This window comes from Cetorhinus maximus, chromosome 1 (genome assembly GCF_964194155.1).
Source record: "Cetorhinus maximus chromosome 1, sCetMax3.hap1.1, whole genome shotgun sequence".
NCBI lineage: Eukaryota > Metazoa > Chordata > Chondrichthyes > Lamniformes > Cetorhinidae > Cetorhinus > Cetorhinus maximus.
This window is the reverse complement of record NC_135879.1, coordinates 202,677,573-202,699,235: the sequence shown is the minus strand read 5'-3', so window position 1 is coordinate 202,699,235 and position 21,663 is coordinate 202,677,573. Positions and strand designations below refer to the sequence as shown.

The 21,663-nt window shown below is 44.1% G+C and overlaps 1 protein-coding gene across 8 annotated transcripts in view; it reads left to right on the top strand.

The window, feature by feature from the left end:
* znf532 (zinc finger protein 532) overlaps nt 1-21,663 on the top strand; it is a 174,266-nt gene that overhangs the window by 68,342 nt on the left and 84,261 nt on the right. For 7 of the 8 annotated variants that reach the window (XR_013577939.1, XM_078551793.1, XM_078551811.1 and 4 more), the window contains one exon: nt 16,134-18,625. Coding sequence is in view for 7 of the 8 variants with exons in the window: in XM_078551793.1 (XP_078407919.1) it covers nt 16,160-18,625 (2,466 nt within the window). In the remaining variant the exon portion in view is untranslated. The remainder of the gene's footprint in view (nt 1-16,133; nt 18,626-21,663) is intronic. The other variant, XM_078551833.1, reaches the window with a different exon arrangement.

Below are 21,663 nucleotides of genomic sequence, written 5' to 3'. Positions count from 1 at the left end.
GCAGGCAATTAGGAAAGGAAATTATATGCCAGCCTTTAGTACAAAGGGATTGGCGTATAAGAGTTAAAGAAGTCTTACTGAATTGTATCGGGCCTTGGTGAGACCACACCTGGAGTATGGTATACCGTTTTGATCTCCTTACCCAAGGAAGAATATACTTGCCTTAGAAGGAGTGGAACAAAGGTTCACTAGACTGATTCATGGAATGAAGGGGTTGTCTGATGAGAGATTGAGGAGGATTCTCTTGACTGTATTCTCTTGACTTTAGAAGAATGAGAGGTGATCTCATTGAAACATATTCTTATGAGAGTTGACAGGGCAGATGCTAGGAGGATATTTCCGCTGACGGGGAGTCCAGAACTAGTGGCTTACAGTCTTCAGATAAGGGATTGGCCATTTAGGACTGAGATCAGGAGAAATTTCTTTCACTTAAAAAGTTGTGAATCTTTGGAATTCTCTGTCCACAGAGTTGTGGATGCTCAGCTGTGAGTAAATTCAAGAGAGATCAATAGGTTTTTGGGTATTAAGGGAATTGGGGGATTTTTTTTAAAAAGGGAGCTGAGGAAGGAGCTCAACCATAATCTTACTGAATGTCAAAACAGACTCAAAAGGCCTAACAGCCTACTCCTCCTATTCCTTATGTTCTTAATAAATCCAGGAGAAACTTCTTTACCACGAGAGTGTCGAGAAACTGTTTAAAACAAGGCATATATGTGCGAATAGCATAGATATATTTAAGGGAAGGTTTGATACGTACATGAGGGAGAAGTGAATAGAAGGATATGTTGATAAGAGATAAATTAAGTGAGATGGAAGGAGGCTGGTGTGGAACATAAAGACTGGCATAGACCTGTTTCTGTGCTGTAATGTCTGTGTAATTACTGATCCTTACAATTGAGCTAGTATATTTTGAATTTGTAACCTTTGTTGATTGGAAAATAATCTAGGCAAAAATTTGTGATTTGTTTCATAAAATTGATTTGTCTGATATAAGCAGTTTATTGCTGGCAGATTGAAAATTGAGTTTCCATGGAGTCTAAGGGCTTATTAAAGCAGATTTTTAAATAGATGTGCACCAAGAAATGGAGGCAAAGATGAGTTATTTTGAAGAGCCTTTCTGTATTAAAAATGGTTTCAATTTTCCAGAAAAGAGCTGGATAATTATGGATTGAGAATCACTAGTCCGGACTATTACCTACCCTTTCACTTCAACCAAGGTCATCCAGTACTGTACAAATATTATCGGGTATCTATTCACAGAATCACAATCACACAGTGCAGAAGAGGCCCTTCGGCCCATCGAGTCATCACCGACACGTGAGAAACACCTGACCTACCTACCTAATCCCATTCACCAGCACGTGGCCGATAGCCTTGAATGTTATGACATGCCAAGTGCTCATCCAGGTACTTTTTAAAGGATGTGAGGCAACCTGCCTCCACCACCCTCCCAGGCAGCGCATTCCTGACCGTCACCATCCTCTGGGTAAAAAGGTTTTCCTCACATCCCCCCTAAACCTCCTGCCCCTCACCTTGAACTTATGTCCCCTCGTGACTGACCCTTCAACTAAGGGGAACAGTTGCTCCTATCCACCCTGTCCATGCCCCTCATAATCTTGTACACCTCGATCAGGTCGCCTCTCGGTCTTCCCTGCTCCAACAAAAACAACCCAAGTCTATCCAACCTCTCTTCAGAACTTAAATGTTTCATCCCAGGCAACATCCTGGTGAATCTCCTCTGCACCCCCTCCAGTGCAATCACTTCCTTCCTATAATATGGTGACCAGAACTGCACACAGTACTCCAGCTGTGGCCTCACCAAGGTTCTATACAACTCCAACACGACCTCCTTACTTTTGTAATCTATGCCTTGATTGATAAAGGCAAGTGTTCCAAATGCTTTTTTCACCACCCCACTAATATGCCCCACCGCCTTCAGAGATCTATGGACACACACGCCAAGGTCCCTTTGTTCCTCAGAACTTCCTAGTGTCATGCCGTTCATTGAATACTTCCTTGTCAAATTACTCCTTCTAAAGTGTATCACCTCACACTTTTTAGGGTTAAAATCCATCTGCCACTTATCTGTCCATTTGACCATCCCGTCTACATCTTCCTGTAGCCCAAGACACTCAACCTCACTGTTAACCATCCGGCCAATCTTTATGTCATCCGCAAATTTACTAATCCTACCCCCCACATAGTCACCTATGTCATTTATATAAATGACGAATAATAGGGGACCCAGCATAGATCCCTGTGCTACGCCACTGGACACTGGCTTCCAGTCACTAAAGCATCCTTCTGTCATCACCCTCTGCCCCCTACAACTAAGCCAATTTTGAATCCTTCTTATCAAATTACCCTGTATCCCATGTGCATTTGCCTTCTTTATAAGTCTCCCATGTGGGACCTTGTCAAAGGCTTTGTTGAAATCCATATAAACTACATCAACTGCACGACCCTCTTCTACACACCTGGTCACCTTAAAAAATTCAATCAAATTTGTTAGGCATGACCTCCCTCTGACAAAGCCATGCTGACTATCCCTGATCAAACCTTGCCTCTCTAAGTGGAGATTGATTCTCTCCTTCAGAATTTTCTCCAATAGTTTCCCTACCACTGACGTGAACCTCACTGGTCTGTAGTTCTCTGGCTTATCTCTACAACCCTTCTTAAATAGCGGAACCACATTAGCTGTTCTCCAGTCCTCTGGCACCTCCCCTGTGGCCAAAGAGGAATTAAAAATTTGGGTCAGAGCCCGTGCGATCTCCTCCCTTGCCTCCCTCAGCAGTCCGGGACACAAATGATCCGGATCTAGAGATTTTTCCACTTTTAAGTCTGCCTGCACCTCCAATACCTTGTCACTCCCTATATCAATTTTCTCAAGAACCTCGCAGTCCCTCTCCCCGAGTTCGATACCTTCATCCTCATTCTGTTGGGTGAAGATGGATGTGAAGTATTCATTCAACACTCTACCGATGTCCTCCAGCTCCACCCATAGATTGCCCCCTTGGTCCCTAATGGGCCCTACTCTTTCCCTAGTTATCCTCTTCCCATTGATATACTTATAAAATATCTTGGGATTTTCCCTACTTGTACCAGCCAGAGCTTTCTCATATCCCCTCTTTGCTCTCCTAATTGCTTTCTTAAGCTCCGCCCTGCACTTTCTGTACTCCACTAATGCCCCTGCTGATTTGCTCCCCTTGTACCTGCTAAAAGCCTCTGTTTTCCTTGTTTCTCATTGCTTCCCCCTGCCCCAGCGCCATTTTTATACACTGCCTGTGAATCGCATGACTAGAGTAAGCTCTGTATTCCTTGTCTGAGGCAGTGAAGTGCAGAAAGAATGCAAGAGGGCGAAATTCAGCTTGGGCAAGGAAAATAGGTGGGTTGTATAAAAGGCATCCATCTGCTACCACCATCTGCGGTCCTTGGTGGTGCTGACCTTTACCCGCTAAATAAATTTAAAGAAGAAGGACCTTCTGAGTGTTGGTACCGTTTTAATTAAATATTTCTCGTACTGCTATTTCAAGGTGGCTTTCTTCCTATCAGGTTCTTTCTCCTTATTCTGAGAAACAGGACTGAATGTTTGAATGGCTAGAATGGCGAGGGCACATCCTGGACTATTAGTGGGGAGTGTCAGTTTCTATATAAAAAGGAATTTGAAATCAAAATAATAGATTAAAAGGAACATTAATTTGCCCCTTGACATTCACTGGCTGAATCCCCCACTATTAACATCCTGGGGGTTACCGTTGACCAGAAACTGAACTGGACTTGCCATATAAATACTGTGGCTACAAGAGCAGGTCAGAGGCTCGGAATCCTGCAACGGGTAACTCACCTCCTGACTCCCCAGAGCCTGTCCACCATCTACAAGGCACAAGTCAGGAGTGTGATGGAATACTCCCCACTTACCTGGATGAGTGCAGCTCCCACAACACTCGAGAAACTTGACACCATCCAGGACCAAGCAGCCTGCTTGATTGGCACCCCATCCACAAACATTCACTCCCTCCACCAACGCATAGTAGCAGCAATGTGTACCATCTACAAGATGCACTGCAGGAATTCACCAAGGCTCCTTAGACAGCACCTTCCAAACCCACAACCACTACCACCTAGAAAGACAAGGGTAGCAGATTAATGGGAATGCCACCACCTGGAAATTCCCCCCCAAGTCACTCACCATCCTGACTTGGAAATATATAGCCGCTCCTTCACTGGCGCTGGCTCAAAGTCCTGGAACTCCCTCCCTAACTTACACCACATGGACTGCAGCGGTTCAAGAAGGCAGCGCATCACCACCTTCTCAATGGCAACTAGTGATGGGCAATAAATGCTGGCCCAGCCAGCGAAGCCCACATCCTGTGAATGAATTAAAAAAAAGAAAAGCAATTACAAATCATCAAATCGACAACAATTTTAAGTGTAATTTTGGTATGTACTTAAAGCTGATACTAAATATAGGTAGGACTTGCATACAATTTTTGAAAAAAAACCTTACCTTCATTTGCCACTTTTGAAGTAATGGAGTTATGGGCATACACCAACTTTACCATCTGGCTAGTTCAAATGGAGCCCACCACATATTTCTTCAAAACCTGGTGTATTAAAATAGACACTGGGCTAGTCTTGAACTGGGAGATTGGACAAACAGCTGCATTTAAATAGAAAATGTGCTGTACTGATGGAATGCCGAAAGAGCTTTCTATCAACTTTTACTTTGTGATTGCAGCACTGACCTCCCTGAACCTGAGGCTAATAAGTGATATACAGTGGAAGCTGATAATACAGCAGCTCATTGTTATTTAGATTTGATTAGCAACTGCGTAACACTCAAACGCAGCAATCAGGCACACCATTTACAGCTCAACTAAATTAAGTGTTGAATAAATATAAGAAGCCTCCATATTTAAGTTTGTAATAAATATAATGACCTGGTCCCACATTGAGGAAGGCCTCTACTTTGGAGAGAGTATTATTTTGTATGAGCAGGAAATGAACTACCAAAGCAAATAACTGCCAATTGCTAATCTCTATATCCACTGAAAGTGCATATGCAGAAGATGTCCTTCAAAGTGTCAACATTAATGTTTTTAGAAACATAAAGAATATAACTTTTTTCTTCACAAACTAGTCCTCTCTTGATGTACACTAACTGTATCTGTTTAGGCAAAGATGTTCTATCACAAAAACAAAAGCTTTTTTTCCCTCCAATGTTCTCACTTTGGTTTCTGTCTTCCTTCTGATTTGAAAGAGGTCACTATTAGGGGGAAGGTTTCATGGGTGCCTCTGAATCTCTGCTATGTTGTTCAAGTGGCCATGCCTTTACTTGTGAGACTGAACAGTGACTAGTTGTTAAAAACAGAGACCTAGGGCTGGATTTCCTTCTTGCAGACAGAAAACAGGGGCCTGGGCGGTTGCTGTGTCAGAAACCCACCTCTGGTGGAAAACTGGATTTTCACGCGGGCGAGCCCTTATTTGATATAGAGACAGATTTCCTGTCCAATTTAAGCTGGTGGGGGTAGGTATGGGGGCGGGTTTCAGACACTCAAAGCAGTCATCACCGAGGCTGCTGGTGGTCCTGAGGGAGACAGTTTGTGCCAAAGCTTGCCACTGCACCACAGGGAAAAGACATGGCGCTGGTCTGACACCCATGAGGGAGTGGAGAGAGGTTCTCATCCTGGAGGATGGCAGGGGGATGTCACCTTATTGTGCAGCAGGGACACCGCTGTGTTCAGCATCATTTCTCTCTGCCTCCAATTCCTCCACCTCTCTTACCTCCTGCTCTTCCTTCAATGAGCTGAGCCTATGCAGTACCTCAATGTTCACACCTCTCAAGAGGGCGATGTTATGGAGACCACCACAATGACCGTGATCCTTGCAGGAAGGTATTGCAGGGCAGCAGGCACCAGACCTAGTGCCCTCTGAGCTGCAATTCCCCCACCACGTATCATCCTGATGTGTTGTCCAGCCTTGGTGAAGGAGGCGTCTGTCACTTGGGTAATGCACCAGTGTGCAGCCACCTGTGAGATGCAGCAGAGTTCCAAACTGACGAGGGAACGTATATCTGTGACCAACTCCCGAGAGAGTCACAGAGTCCTTTGGCACTGACTCTCAGTCAGCTCCAGGTATTTTTGACAAAAACAAAAATACCTGGAAAAACTCAGCAGGTCTGGCAGCATCTGTGGCGAGGAACACAGTTAACGTTTTGAGTCTGCATGACTCTTCAACAGAACTAAGGAAAAATAGAAAAGGGGTGAAATATAAGCTGGTTTAAGGCGGGGGCGGTGGGGGGTGGTGGGACAAGAAGAGCTGGATAGAGGGCCAGTGATAACCAAAAGATGTCACAGACAAAAGGACAAAGAGGTGTTGAAGGTGGTGATATTATCTAAAGGAATGTGCTAATTAAGGGTAGAAAGCAGGATGAGCAAGGTGGGGTGGGGTGAAGGAATCGAAAAAGGCTAAAAGGTAGAGATAAAACAATGGATGGAAATACATTTAAAAATAATGGAAATAGGTGGGAAAAGAAAAATCTATATAAATTATTGGAAAAAACAAAAAGGAGGGGAAAAATCGGAAAGGGGGTGGGGATGGAGGAGAGAGTTCATGATCTATCATGACCAGGTATCTTTGTCTCTGCCTGGAGATCCTGTGCTTAGCATAGTGTCTCCTCCCTCATGCCCTTCATCTCCCTCCTGAATCCCGGCGCTCTGCCATTCTGGTGCTGGCTGGTGCTCCTCATTCTCGTCACCTCGATTTCTGAGGGTGCAGCATCCATTTCCAGCTGCAACTTTCCTGGTGCTCATGTGAAGTCTGACAGCCATGCCCACTTCTCCGATAGCTGTGCGATGCCAGGAGGGTGACAACCCCCTGAACTGGAAAAGTTCTTAATGCTGATTCCTCCCCTGACCTGTGCTGGGCTACTGCAACTTACTTCAAATTAAACCTTTTAAACTTTGAGAAACATTTTACTTACCAGTGTAAACTCCCCCCACCTCCATGACTTGCCTCAGACACAGTCCTCACCTTCATGCATCAGGGTTGACACAGACAGCTGCTAAACTGCAGATCCTGTTCCAGAAAATTGTGGGACACCAGCTTTTAATAAGCCCTCAATGAGTTTATTTGCCAGGTGGCATGGGTGGCGCAGTGGTTAGCGCTGCTGCCTCACAGCTCCAGGGACCTGGGTTCGATCCTGACCTCTGTCTGTGTGGAGTTTGCACGTTCTCTCTATGTCTGTGTGGGTTTCCTCTGGGTGCAGGGGTTTCATCTCACCTTTTGCCCCAAGTGGATTGGCTACAGTAAATTGTGTGTGTGTGTGTGCGTGCGCGTGTGTGCAAGTGTCCTTGCCCTGCGATGGACTGATGCCTTGTCCTGGGTATACCCTGCCTAGCACCCATTGCCTGTTGGGATAGGCTCCGACTCCCTGCCACCCTGAATTGGAAAAGTGAATGAGTGAGTCTCTATGCTGTGATAATGGCTGTGGGCCAGTTCTGAGGGCTTCCTCTGGCCCTCAGGAATATCAGGGAGGTTGAAAACAGAGCTGGGACTTCCAACCATGTGACATGGTGGCCATTTTTTGTACTGGGCCACCTCTGCTCCAGCCCGATTAGGGCTGGAGAAATCTGGCCCCTTGAGCACAAAAGCAAAGAAAGCATATTCAAAGGTTGCAGAGAAGTTTAACTAGAATTGTACCAGTTTTTGTTTTGTTTATTCATGGGACATGGGCTTCGCTGGCTGGGCCAACATTTATTGCCCATCCCTACTTGCCCTTGAGAAGGTGGTGGTGAGCTGCTTTTTTGAACTGCTGCAGTCCATGTGGTGTAGGTACACCCACTGTAACCCACATGTTAGAAAGGGAGTTCCAGGATTTTGCCCCAGCGACAATAAAGGAACGGCGATGTATTTCCAAGTCAGGATGGTGAGTGACTTGGTGGGGAATTTCCAGGTAGTGGTGTTCCCATCTATCTGCCGGCCTTGTCCTTCTAGATGGTAATGGTTGTGGGTTTGGAAGGTGCTGTCTAAGGAGCCTGAGTACAGTGCATCTTGTAGATGGTACACACTGCTGCTACTGTGCGTCGGTTGGTGGCAAATGTTTGTGAATGTGGTGCCAATTAAGTGGGCTATTTTGTCCTGGATGTTGTCAAGCTTCTTGAGTGTTGTGGAGCTGCACTCATCCAGGCAAGTGGGGAGTATTACATCACACTTGTGCCTTGGTGGACATGCTTTGGGGAGTCAGGAAGTGAGTTACTCATCACAGGATACCTGCTCTTGTAGCCACAGTATTTATATATTTTTTAATTCATTCATGGGATGTGGACAGCGCTGGCTAGGCCAGCATTTATTGCCCATCTCTAATTGCCCTTGTTCAGAAGGCATTTGTTTTTAATGCATCAACCACATTGCGATGGGCCTGGAGTCACATGTAGGCCAGACCAGGTAATGACAGCAGATTTCCTTGCCTAAAGGACATTAGTGAACCAGATGGGTTTTTACAACAATCGACAATGGTTTCGTGGTCATTATCAGACTTTTAATTCATGGTGCCATGGTGAGATTCAAACCTGGGCCCCAGAGAAGTACCTTGGGTCTCTGAAATACTGGTCCAGTGATAATACCACTATGCAACCTCCTCCCCCTATGGCTAGTCCAGCTCAGTTTCTGGTCAATGGTAATAGCCAGGATGTTGCTAGCGGGGATTAAGTGATGGTAATGCCATTGGACGTCAAGGGCGGATGGTTAGATTCTCTCTTGTTGGAGACGATCACTGCCTGTCACTTGTGTGGCGCAAATGTTACTTGCCACTTGTCAGCCGAAGCCTGGATATTGTCCAGGCCTTGCTGCGTTTGGTCATGGACTGCTTCAGTATCTGAGGAGTCGTGAATGTTGCTGACCATTGTACAATATTCAGCGAACATCCCCACTTCTGACCTTATGATGAAAGTAAGATCATTGATGAAGCAGCTGAAGATGGTTGGGCTGAGGACACTACCCTGAGGAACTCCTGCAGTGATGTCCTGGAGCTGAGATGATTGACCTCCAACAACCACAACCATCTTCCTTTGTGCTAGGTATGACTCCAACCAGTGGAGAGTTTTCCCTCTGATTCCCATTGATTCCAGTTTTGCTAGGGCTCCTTGATGCCACACGGTCAAACGCAGTCACTCTCACCTCACCTCGGGAGTTCAGCTCTTTTGTCCATGTTTGAACCAAGGCTATCATGAGGTCAAGAGCAGAGTGGCCTTGGCGGAACCCAAACTGGGCAGTGAGCAAACTATTGCTAAGCAAGAGCCGCTTGATAGCACTGTTGATGACCTCTTTCATTACTTTACTGATGATGGAGAGTGGACTGATGGGACGGTAATTGGCCGGGTTGGAATGCTTTTTGTGTACAGGACATACCTGGGCAATTTTCCACATAACCAGGTAGATGCCAGTATTGTAGCTGTACCGGAACAGCTTTGCTAGGGGCGTGACAAATTCTGGAGCAGAAGTACTATTGCCGGAATATTGTCAGGGCCCATAGCCTTTGCACTGTCCAGTGCCATCAGCTGTTTCTTGATGTATGGAGTGAATCGAATTGGCTGAAGACCAATTGGCTGTGATGCTGGGGACCACCGGAGGAGGCCATGATAGATCATCTGCTGGCACTTCTGGCTGACGATTGTAGCCTTATCTTTTGCACTGCTGTGCTGGGCTGCTCCATCATTGAGGATGGGGATATTTGTGAAGCCTCCTCCTCCAGTGAGATGTTTAATTGTCCACCACAGTTCTCTACTGGATGTGGTAGGATTGCAGAGCTTAGATCTGACCCGTTGGCTGTGGGATCGCTTAACTCTGTCTATCACTTGCTGCTTTATTTGTATTCATTCATGGGTTGTGGGCGTTGCTCGCTAGACAGCATTTATTGTCCATCCCTAATAGCGCTTGTTCAGAAAGAGTCAACCACATTGCCATGGGTCTGGAGTCACATGTAGGCCAGACCAGGTAAGGACAGCAGATTTCCTAAAGGACATTAGTGAACCAGATGGGTTTTGACAATGGCTTCATGTTCATCGTCAGACTTTTAATTCCAGAATTTTTTTTTATTGAATTCAAATTTCCCCATCTGCCGTGATGAGATTAAAACCCGGGCCCCCACAGCATTACCCCGGGTCTCTGGCATACCAGTCTAGCGGCAATACGACTTCGCCACCACCTTCCCATAGCTGCTTATGCTGTTTGGCATGCAAGTTGTAGCTTCACCAGGTTGACACCTCATTTTTAGGTATGCCTGGTGCTAATCCTGTCATGCCCTCCTGCACTCTTCATTGAACCAGGGCTGATCCCCTGGTTTGATGATAATGGTAGAGTGGAGGATATGCTGGTCCATGAGGTTACTGATTGTATTTGAGAACTATTCTGCTGCTGCTGATGGCCCACAGCCCCTCATGGATGCCCAGTCTTGAGCTGCTAGATCAGTTCAAAATCGATCCCATTTAGCACGATTATGTGTATAGATTGGAGAAGTTAGCTTTTTTCTCTCTCTCTTGTTTCTAGCAGTGCTGAGTCTAATTGTAGTTCTTCCACCCCTGAAAAAGGATCAAACTTTCCACTTTGTGCTGCTCAGCATCACACTACACAATGCATTCGGATTCAAGATGCTTGATCTGACCATTACTCATCTCAAAATCCCTTTTTGTCAAAATGCTTGGGGATATATACTACAAATACAGACTGATTAAGGTTTATTTACCAATGTTATTGCTGGAATGTTTTCCCTGATCAAATTTTGATTAGTTGGATCCATATTGACTGGTAAAGAAATTTTATGGTGTAAATTATAACTTTTGATGGAAATGCATAATGATGTGGCACTGTGCCAATTGAAGGCAGAATAGCCAAGCTGCTTAAAGTGTAGTCTCATTTAATATTCGGGGATGTCATAGCATTGACGGATTTCAAAACTTGTGAGTAAGAAGCATTTTAATAGCATGTTTGAGCAAAGTGTCAAATCACCAATTTAAGGTTTGAGTGATAGCATATTCAACTTTTAAAATGGTTTGAGATACATAGAATATTTTTTTAAAAATAAAATAAAAGTGATGTTGCCAGCAAGGAACCTGCTACATTTTAGAGTTGGATAGATTGAAAGGTACTTGAGCACTTAAAAGATTAGCATGAGGTTGCCAACGGAACCTCCGGACAATGACACAAGGTTGTAAATGAGAGTAGCAGTGGAGCTGCCACACAACCCTGTCATGCTGTGCATAAGGAATTTAATGGAGCCGGCACAAGTATTTTGATGCAGCGAAGTGGAAGACAACTGTAATGAGAGACATTCCTCCCCTTCGTCACAAGGATTTTTAAGAAGGCTGAAACAGAGCCTCAGCAACAGTCACATGACATAGGATCTACATAAGAACATAAGAAATTAAAGCAGCAGTAGGCCATTAGCAGGCCTTCAAGCCTGCTTCGTCATTCAGTAAGATCATGGTAGATTTTCCACCTCAATTCTACTTCACTAACACCCTAGTACCCTGTAATCTATCGACCCCTGTCTTGAATATGCGCAATGACTGTTCATCCACAACTTGCTGGGATAGAGAATTCCAAAGGTTCACACCCTTAAGAGTGTAGAAATTTGACCTCATCTGTCTGAAATGGCTGGCTGCTTATTCTGAGACTGTGTTCTAGATTCCACAGCTAGCGGAAATATTTTCTCAGCATCCAGGGTTTCAAGCCCCTTAAGAATTCACCTTTCATCCTTCTAAACTCCAGGGAATATAGCCAATTCTACTCAATTTTCCTCACAGGACAATCCCCTCACCCCTAGAACCAATCTATTGAACCTGTTTTGTACTCCCTCCAGGGCAAGTATGCCATTCCTTAGGTAAGGAGATGAAAACTGCACACAGTACTCCAGGTGTGGTCTCATCAATGCCCTGCACAATTATCGTAAGGATATTAAGTGAGCCTCTGCACAGCATCTTAATCATATAATCATACAGCATAGAAGGAGACCATTTGGCCCATCTCCTTTGCTGGCCTATTGAATTAGTCCCATCCCCCAGAACCCTGCATATTTTCCCTTCAAGTCTTTATCCATTTCCCTCTTGAAAGTTACTATTGAATCCACTTCCATCACCCTTTCCGGCAGTGTATTCAAGACCAGTGGGAACCCTGTGTTGCTTCCCTCCAAAAGGCCGGATGCAATTATCAGGTAATCAGGCCCTTACCTGGTTAACATTGGGCCTTCCACTTGATTAAGGCTTTGGTAGGGCAGAAATCCAACTCCTGAGGGCTACAGGCCAATGAGAGGCCAGCAGCTCTGCAAAACCAGCTCAGGAGGGATCAGCCATGGATGAATGATAAATTTACATGAATAGTTTCCATTATTAATGTGGACTTGGGAATTCATATTTGTAAAAGTTGTGACAAAACTGTGACAACAGAAGTTAGCTTTGTAGACGGGATATACGTGCAGATGCAGTGTTTCTAATCTTGCATTCTGATACATTCTATATATTTCTGATCATCTGACTTGTCCCCTTCTAATAATTACATAATGACTGACAAATTTACTTAACTGTGGTAGGGGACAAGCTGAAATATATTTATATACTTGATTGTTTTTTTGTAAATCTGTGAGCAATGTCATAGAAAATCTACCTGTATATTGTACAGAGGCAAAAAATGCCTTTTTTTAAAAAAAGATTTAACTTATTGAATGAAAACTCATCAGGCCACATCAATATTAGAATGTTACACTTCAGGAATGGCTGTTTCACTCATCAAACATAGGATACTGCTTTTCTCCATGTTAGCAACTAGCCTAATTCCATCCTCCTGCTCATCTTTGTCTTAACACACAGCAAGCCCCATTCTCCTATCAACCTGGTAGCTCGCTGACCTACATTGGCTCCTGGTTGGTCATGTACTGTCTTGATTTTAAAATGATCACCCTTGTTTTCAAGCCCCTCCATGGCTTCACCCCTCCCTATCTCTGTAATCTCTCCTCCAGCCTCACAAAGCTCTGAGATATCTGCACTCCTCTAACTCTGTCTTCCTGTGCATTCCTGATTTTAATCGCTCCACCATTGGTGGTCGCGCCTTGAGTTGCCTAGGCTTTCAAGTTCTGAAACTCCCTCCCCACACCTTTCCGCCTTGCTAACTCGCTTTCCTCCTTTAAGACATCCCTTAAAGCCCACCTCTTTGCCCAAGCTTTTGGTCATCTGACCTAATTTTCCTTGCGTGATTTGCTGTCATACCTTGTTGTATGATGCTTCTGTGAAGTGCCTTGGGATGTGTCATTTACATGAAAGGCACTATAGAAATATAAGTTGTTGCTGTTGCTCATTCCCCATACTCTCTTCATGTTGCTCTCTTCAAAGCAACTGACCTTTAAAAAGGATTCATGGACACTAATTCAGCAATGGTGTGTGGAGGGAATTCCAGATTCTAACAATCAGTAATGTAAATAATTTTTCTTATATGAACACACAGACAGGTTCATTGTCCTAAATGTTTTTAAGCCTACAAATAAGCGATGCACTGGATTTAAAGTTTGACCTTGCAGTAAAGCTGCAGCAACTAATTGTTCTATGTAATAAAACGACCGAACACTCATTAGAATGGTACAGTTCTTCAGCTGCTGAGGTTAATGTGCATTTGATTACAATAAAGTACTTGTCACTTTCCTACTAATACATGTTTTACTATATATTCGCCTGAAATGAGGGTGCCTCCATCCAAAGAGTAGCATCCTCTTGTTGCTGCACGGTTGATGCAATTTCACTGAGTTGACAGGATCCCTCGCTGACAGGTCACACCTCCCTGCTGCTGCCCGGGTAACCCATATTCACCCTCCACCAGAATGTTTACTTGAAATACTTGCAGAGAGTTAACTATGCCTGACAAAAGAAAAGGAAATTTTTTTTTAAAAATCGGAGTTATTTTTTGCTAAGTGAAAGGAGTTGAGGTTGTCCACGATTGGAGATGATGGTTTTGAATGGAACTTTGAAAGGATCGATGGTTCGCGTTTATGCGTCTAAGTGTTGGTTTTGAGAGATAATCTTCATTGTGAGTTTCTTATGAAAATATTTTACTGTCGGATAAGAAGTAATCTGGAAGCATAAGTTTTCCTTTGTCAGAATTGCTTTTTAACATGTAACATGGAATTCACCCCACATTTCTAGCAACATATTACTGCTTTGTTGCTGATATTATCTCTATCAAATGGTAACATGCTGACATCGTATTGAATTTCCTCAGCTTGTTCAATTATGATTTTTAGTCAAAAATGAAGGGAACATTTGTGCTTTAGTTGTGATTCTGCCTGCATTACGTTTAATCCAATGTAGATGAGCAGGGCATTGTGTATTTTGTATGCAGTGCAAGGCTTGGGGCAGAATTCTTCATCCCGTGGACGGGCATACGCTCGATCTGAACGGGAGTGAAATAATGCCCGATGATGTTGGGTGAGCGTCCCGACGTCATCGCGCACTCTCGTGATCCTTTGGTCGGCGGGCGCGCACGAGAGGCGGCAGCGTGCCCGCCAACAACTAAGACGCCTTTAACTAATTAATTGAGCTGCATTTTTCGCTGCCTGCTCAATTGTTTGATTGGCGGGCGGGCGAATAGGCCAGGCAGCCTTTGCATTTTTAACAAAACCTCATCCATGGGTGGGATGAGGTTTCCAATACTTACCATAAAAACAATAAAAGTTTTTTTAACATCCTTTTTCACATGTCCCTCTTCATGTGACTGAGTCACATGTGGGGACATGTTTATCTCATATGTAAAAACGTTATTTTTGTATTAAAACCTGTCAGCTCCCTGAGGCAGCTCTATGCCTTCAGGAAGCTATCAGTGCGTGTTCCCCTGCACATGCACACATTTCAGCACTCACGCTCCTCCCACCCCGGCAGCGCTGAGGCTCTTAGTTAATTGGCATTGGCCAGCCAGCGTGAAATCGCATGCGGAGCCCGACTGTGGGCAGCGGTCGGTCTCGCAGCTGTTCCTGGGCTTGCCTGCTGTGCCCGCCCAACGAGGGGGAAAATCCTCCCCTTGGTGTCAGCGCCATTAGCCCTTCATGTAATTTTTTTGGGGGCATATGAACTCTATTTATGACTAGCGGCATTAGCCTATTTAATATTGAATAAGTGGTTGTTGCTGTGGATATTTGCTCCATAGATCTCTTTCCTATTGGAGGTTGTGGAAGGAGTGTGTGTAAAAGGCCAGTTAGTAATTCCAATGTCATATCATTTTTTTTGTGAAACATTACACTATGGGTTGTGCAAGTTCTTGATCTTTTCATAATGCAGTATTTTCTGAATCACTGATTATTGTCCTTTTTAGTGAAGCTTGATTTTCTTTACATCAAAACTCTTCAGTTCCACTCCTGAGTCTTGAGCATATAATCCAGGTTAACACTTTGGTGCAGCAATTAGTTAGCGCTGCACTATTAGAGGAGCTCTACTTTTCAATTGAAAAGTTAGATCAAGTCCTGTCTGCTTTCTCAGGTTGAAGTAAAAGATCCCATGACACTATTTGAACCAGTGCCCTGCTCAAGATTTATCCCTCAATCAGCATCGCTAAAACAGATTATCTGGTTATTTATTATTTCCTTGCTATGTTCAGATTGGTTGCTGCATTTCCCAACATGGCGACAGTGACTTCACTCCATAAATACTCCATTGACTATGTAGTGCTTTGGGTTATCCTGAGCTCATTAAAGGTGCCATATAAATGCACATTTTTTTTCTCTTTTTTTATTCTTCAGAGGTTACTACATTTGTGACAGGATTTTGCACGAACTCCTACATTCAAATAGCAAACATTTGAATCTTAAACCAAAATTTACTCCTTAGGTACAATTATTAGTCTCAAAAAAAGAACTTGCCATTTGAAGTTGCATTTATAGATTCATATTGTCTGTGGTTCTGGTTAAAGTGATATTTTTCAGACATTGGTTCTTACATGCCTCCTGCATTTTATTTTGCCTCATTGGTATCTAGTTTACATAATAGTAATTTCACCAATTAAAGTAGCTGACCTGGGAAAGGAGTCAAATTGTCAGTTTGTAAATTACAAGAAAACCATTATTGCTGTCAAAAGGTGTAACTCTCTTTTTGTTGTTCTTGCAGCTTTGCACACCTATAAATTGACGATCATGGGGGATATGAAAACCCCAGATTTCGATGACCTGCTTGCTGCTTTTGACATCCCAGATATGCAGGTTGACCCTAAAGCAGCAATTGAATCTGCGCATGATGAGAATGAAGGGCAACTGAAACAGAGCATCCCTGTGGATGAGGATGCCCAGGTCCCCTCGGCACCCGATGGGGTAGTGAGTGTGATTGTAAAAAACATCCGAACTCTTGATTCATGCGAGACTGCGGCCACGACGACGGAAACCTCAGCCCTAGATAAAGAAAATCATCATTCTTCGGGCAATGGCTTACACAATGGCTTCCTCAGCGTGACAACCCTCGATGGGTATTCTAAAGATGCGGACAGTAAGTCAGTCAGGTGTGAGGGCCCACCAGGGACCGAAGCAAAACTAGATTTGTCGCGAGCCGAGATCATTGATAGCCCTGGTACCGGACTCAAAGATTCTGCGTTTAACCAGTTCAGCCCCATTTCTAGTGCGGAAGAGTTTGAGGATGATGATAAAATAGAGGTTGATGATCCTCCACATGTCAAAGAGGAGAGCCAACCAGTTTTTCAAGCGAACGTACTTCCGGGTCCGACTGCTGAGCGAGAATGTGAGAAGACGAGGAAGCCAGGAGGGGAGAACGCGGTCAAGCAGGAAGTGTCCATCCCAGATGCTGAAGAAAAGGGTAAGATATTGAAAAGCAACAGAGAGAGTGAAAGCCCCAGTGTTAATTCAGGGATTCTTGAGACATTTAAGGTCCGCAATGTGGATGAGAAATTGTCTGACGAGGATGCTGAAAAGAGTTTTAAAAATTCCTCTGAAAAGCAGCTTGATAACAGAGTCCTCGATGGCAAAAGTGGTGAGAAAACCGGAGTGAATGTTACTTGTTCTTCAAATCTTAGGGCTAAGTCCTCCTCCAAGCTTTCCTCGTGCATTGCAGCAATTGCCGCTTTGAATGCTAAAAAGGCTGCAGCAGATACCAATAAGGAACCTCAGCCTGTCTCTAGGGGGCCTTCTCCGGTTTTAAAAGAATCTAGAGAAAGCCCTAGAGTCACTGAAAAATCTCCAGAGGGCCCTCAGAGCCCAATGGAAGTGGTGAAGAAAGTAGCCATCAAACAGCCCGATAGCCCCAGGAGCGTGTCAAGTGAAAGTAGCATGAAAGGGTCCCCTTCCTCTCCTGCAAGCTCACCGCCTGCAATCCCCAAGGTCCGCATCAAGACCATCAAAACATCATCTGGTGAAATTACCAGAACAGTGACCAGAATCATGCCAGATGTTGAGCAAGAGCTTGGTAGAAGAGGACCAGAACAGGCAAACTCCATGGTTGTCTCATCACTTTTGTCGTCTCCACCTGCTGAGTCTGCTGTGTCTTCGCCTCCTACGACACCAATGCAATCGGCACTTGTTACAGCTTCTAATACAGTAATGTCTCCTGAAGTTGCTCAGAAACAGGTTACAATTAAACCTGTTGCCACTGCTTTCCTTCCAGTGTCTGCTGTGAAGACGGCAGGATCGCAGGTGATCAACCTGAAGTTTGCGAACAACACTACAGTCAAAGCCACCGTCATTTCTGCTGCCTCAGTTCAGAGTGCCAGCAGTGCCATCCTGAAGGCTGCCAATGCTATGCAGCAACAAACAGTGGTGGTACCAGCATCCAGCCTTGCAAATGCCAAACTCGTGCCAAAGACTGTCCACCTCGCTAACCTTAACCTTTTGCCTCAAACTGCCCAAGCGACTTCTGAACTCCGTCAGGTGCTTTCCAAAGCGCAACAGCCCATAAAGCAGGCACTAATCACTGCTGCTTCCACCCAGCCTGCCAAAAAGGTATCTCGAGTTCACGTGGTGGCCCATTCCCAGAATGCAGTGGTTGAGACGTTTAACAAGGTGCTGAGCAGTGTAAATCCAGTCCCTATCTACACGCCTAACCTTAATCCTCCAACTAATGCTAATATCACTATACCGCTTCGTGGGTACAAATGCTTAGAATGTGGTGACTCATTTGCTTTGGAGAAGAGCTTGGCACAGCATTATGACCGGAGGAGTGTGCGGATTGAAGTCACATGCAACCACTGTGCAAAGAACTTGGTCTTTTTCAACAAGTGCAGCCTTCTTTCACATGCTCGTGGGCACAAAGACAAGGGCGTGGTTATGCAGTGCTCCCACCTCATTATGAAACCCATTCCTGCAGACCAGATGATCATTCCCAGTTCCAGTAATACTGTTTCCGCCACTACTATATCTGCGCCGGTCTTGACATCTGCAGGTGGCACTGCAAGTGCTGTTGCAAAAACTGTTGCGAGCATACCCAGTGCAGTGATCTCTGCACCTGCCAATGCTCCCATTCTCCCAGCAATGCCCCTCGATGAGGATCCGTCGAAGCTTTCCCGACATGGCATGAAGTGTTTGGAGTGCAGTGAGACGTTTCTGGATGAGATCTTGCTCGCAACACATTTCCAACATGCTGCAGAAGCAGGAGGACAGGTAAATCAAGTTGTGTTAAGTGAGTTGGTAATTGTTCTCTAGCTGTCTATAGCCAAATGTTTCCTGTAAGTAATGGCCTGTCTGGTCTCCTAAATATACCTGGACAATGAATAACGTTCTTCCTGAAAACGCTTCTTTAATTATGTCTGCAGCAGGTAGCAGCAGCAACAACAACAACAACTTGCATTTATAAAACACCTTTAATGTAAATGTAAAAATGTCCCAAGGTGCTTCTCAGAAGCATAATCAGACAAAAATTGACACCGAGCAAGGAAAGGAGATATTGGGGCACGTGATTTAAAAACTAGGTTAAAGAGGTAGGTTGTAAGCAGTGTCTTAAGCAAGGAGAGAAAGAGAGAGAGAGAGCGAGAGAGGTGGAGAGGTTTAGAGAAGGAATTCTGGAGCTTGTGGCCTAAATGGATGAATGCATGGCCGCCAGTGACAGAGTGGAAAAAGTTGGGATGCACAATGACTAGAGTTGGAAAAGTATTGGAGGGTTGCTGAGCTGAAGGAGATTACAGTGATCGGGAGGAGCAAGATGATGGAGGATTTGCAAACAAAAATGAGAATTTTAAAGCCGAGATGACAGTGGACAATGAGCCAGTCTAGTTCTGTGAGCAAAGGGATGATGAGTGAATGGGACTTAGTTCCAGTTAAAATATACATCATGAGCAGCAAAGTTTATGGAGGGTGGAAAATGGGAGGCTGGTCAAAAAAAGCATTGGAATGCAAGCCGAGATAATAAGAGCAATAGATTTTTAAGGGGGAAGGTCTTAATGAAGGATAATAAAATTCTACAGAGAATTATAAACAAAAATTTTAAAGCTGGTGTCAGCTGCGTGGACTCTGAATTGTTTTGTACTCAGTTGGCCTGGCTCCTTACAAAACTGTATATGATGTGACTTAATATGATTTCTTAAAATTAATCCTTTGATTTTTCATTATGGCACATCATATTTACAGTGATACAAGATAGGTTCTGATGAAGAAGGCCTTTGGATACATCTTTTTAGAATACTACTTCTACTGTGTTTCCACTGCAGTAGGAGTGTCCAAATTCAGATCCACTGCCTACGTTCCCTGGTGACCGAGCCCGCAAAAATTAAGCAAATATTTTACATTCTTACTTGTCAGTCAGTCCAGTGTGGATTTGGTGAGCCTGGGGCTTGCAAAGGGATGCTCTTGGAACTGCTATTTCATTGGTGAATAAATTCTAAATCAGAACACCAAGACCTGTTGGCAGCAGCAGCTTGAGATATATATACAGTAATGAAAACAGTCGGGTAGCTATTGACTTTGTGAAATAGTGCAAAGCGGAAGATAGTCGGCAGCCCGTTTTACTTCTCTCCTTATTTTCATTGACTCAAAGGGACAATTTAAAATAAATGTTAAAAAGAATTACGATACCACCTTTTGATTTTTTTCCTGTTCATTACTGTTCGCTTTTAGTGGAGATATTTTTGCTTATTGACATCAGTACTTAATGATGCAAGTAGGGAGGAGATACTAAGAGTGACTGATAACACTGTGAACTAAATAAATTATGCAGTGAAGCCAGCTGAGTTTCCAGGTCTTCTAGCTATCTACGACTTGTATTTATGTAGTATTTAATATAAAGAATGTTCCAAAGCAGTCTATGAATGGCCGTGAGGAAAACAGTGATGAATTAAAATGAGAGAGATTAAGAATCTCTTAAACTTAAGATACTTAAATACTACCCAGGGCCAAGCTTCTAATGATTAGAAGCTTAGCCCTGGGTAGTATTTATTGCTCAGCCAACATCACTAATATTAGATAACCTGGTGATTTATCTCTTTTCTGTTTGTGGGACCTTGCTGAGAGTAAATTGATTGCAATTCCCTACATTACAGCACTTTAAAAATAACCCATGTGCTTTGGGGCATTTTGTTCATGGAAAGGGGCTACACAAATGCAAGTTCTTCCTTTCTTTGGTTGAAGAGTTGGGCTTTTGAGAACATTTTTAGGAGAAGATAGTGGAGAGGAAGAGAGGTTTAGGAAGGGAATGCCAAAGAATGGGTGGAAGGATGCTCTGTCACCAAGGGATGAAGAATTGGACAAACAGCCAGAAACAGAGGACAGGTGTGTTTGGGGCAGAGGGGTATTTAAGACTGGGGAAAATAGGGTGCTAAAAGACCTTAAAACAATCCAACCACAATGGTGAGGATAGAGGATATTAATACAAAAGCAAAGTGCTGTAGATGTGGGAAATCTGAAATAAAAAAAAAAGGAAATTCTCAGCATATCAGGTAGCATCCCTGAAGAGAGACAGAATTAACTTTTCATGACACTTGCCAGTTCTGATGAAAGGCCATTGACCTGAAACGTTAACTCTCTGTGCAGATGCTGCCTGACCTCTAAATATTTGCAGCATTTCTGTTTTTATTTTATATTTGATGAGGATATTACATTTGATGCATTTGGTGGTTGGAACCATATGGTCAGCTATGTAATTGGATAATGGCTGACTGCCATTTAGTGCAGAACAGGATAAGTGGCATTTTGGCATTTGCAAGGCTGGATGCTGGAACATTCACTTGATTTGAATAAGATGGAATTTATGAAAGGTGGAGGAAGACAGGCCCATAAGAATAGTATTGGAGTCATTGGGCTGAATTCCCGTTTGGCCGAAGAGACAAAATCGATGTGGATGAGGTAGCAATTTCATGTCCCCGAGTGGCATGCCAGCTTTCCAATATGGTTGGAAGAGGCAGCGGGTCCAGTACATTGGCAAGCTGCTTGAATGTGGCAGGTAACCAGTTAAGCCCCTTGAGGGCTTAATTAAGGGCAATCTACCAACTTAATTTTTCATCTGGCACAGGGGTATCCATCACACCTGGAGACTGTCCATGAAACTATGGCTCCCAGTGGCAGAGCAGGTAGACATTGGAGTCGTTAATGTGGGGTGCTTTCACCCTGATATCAGAAGGCCTTAATCTTCCTGACCCCCTGCAGGAATGGAAGTTGCACCTCCCTACATACTTCAGCAGCTCCCACTTCTGACGGTGGGGTTGCTGAAT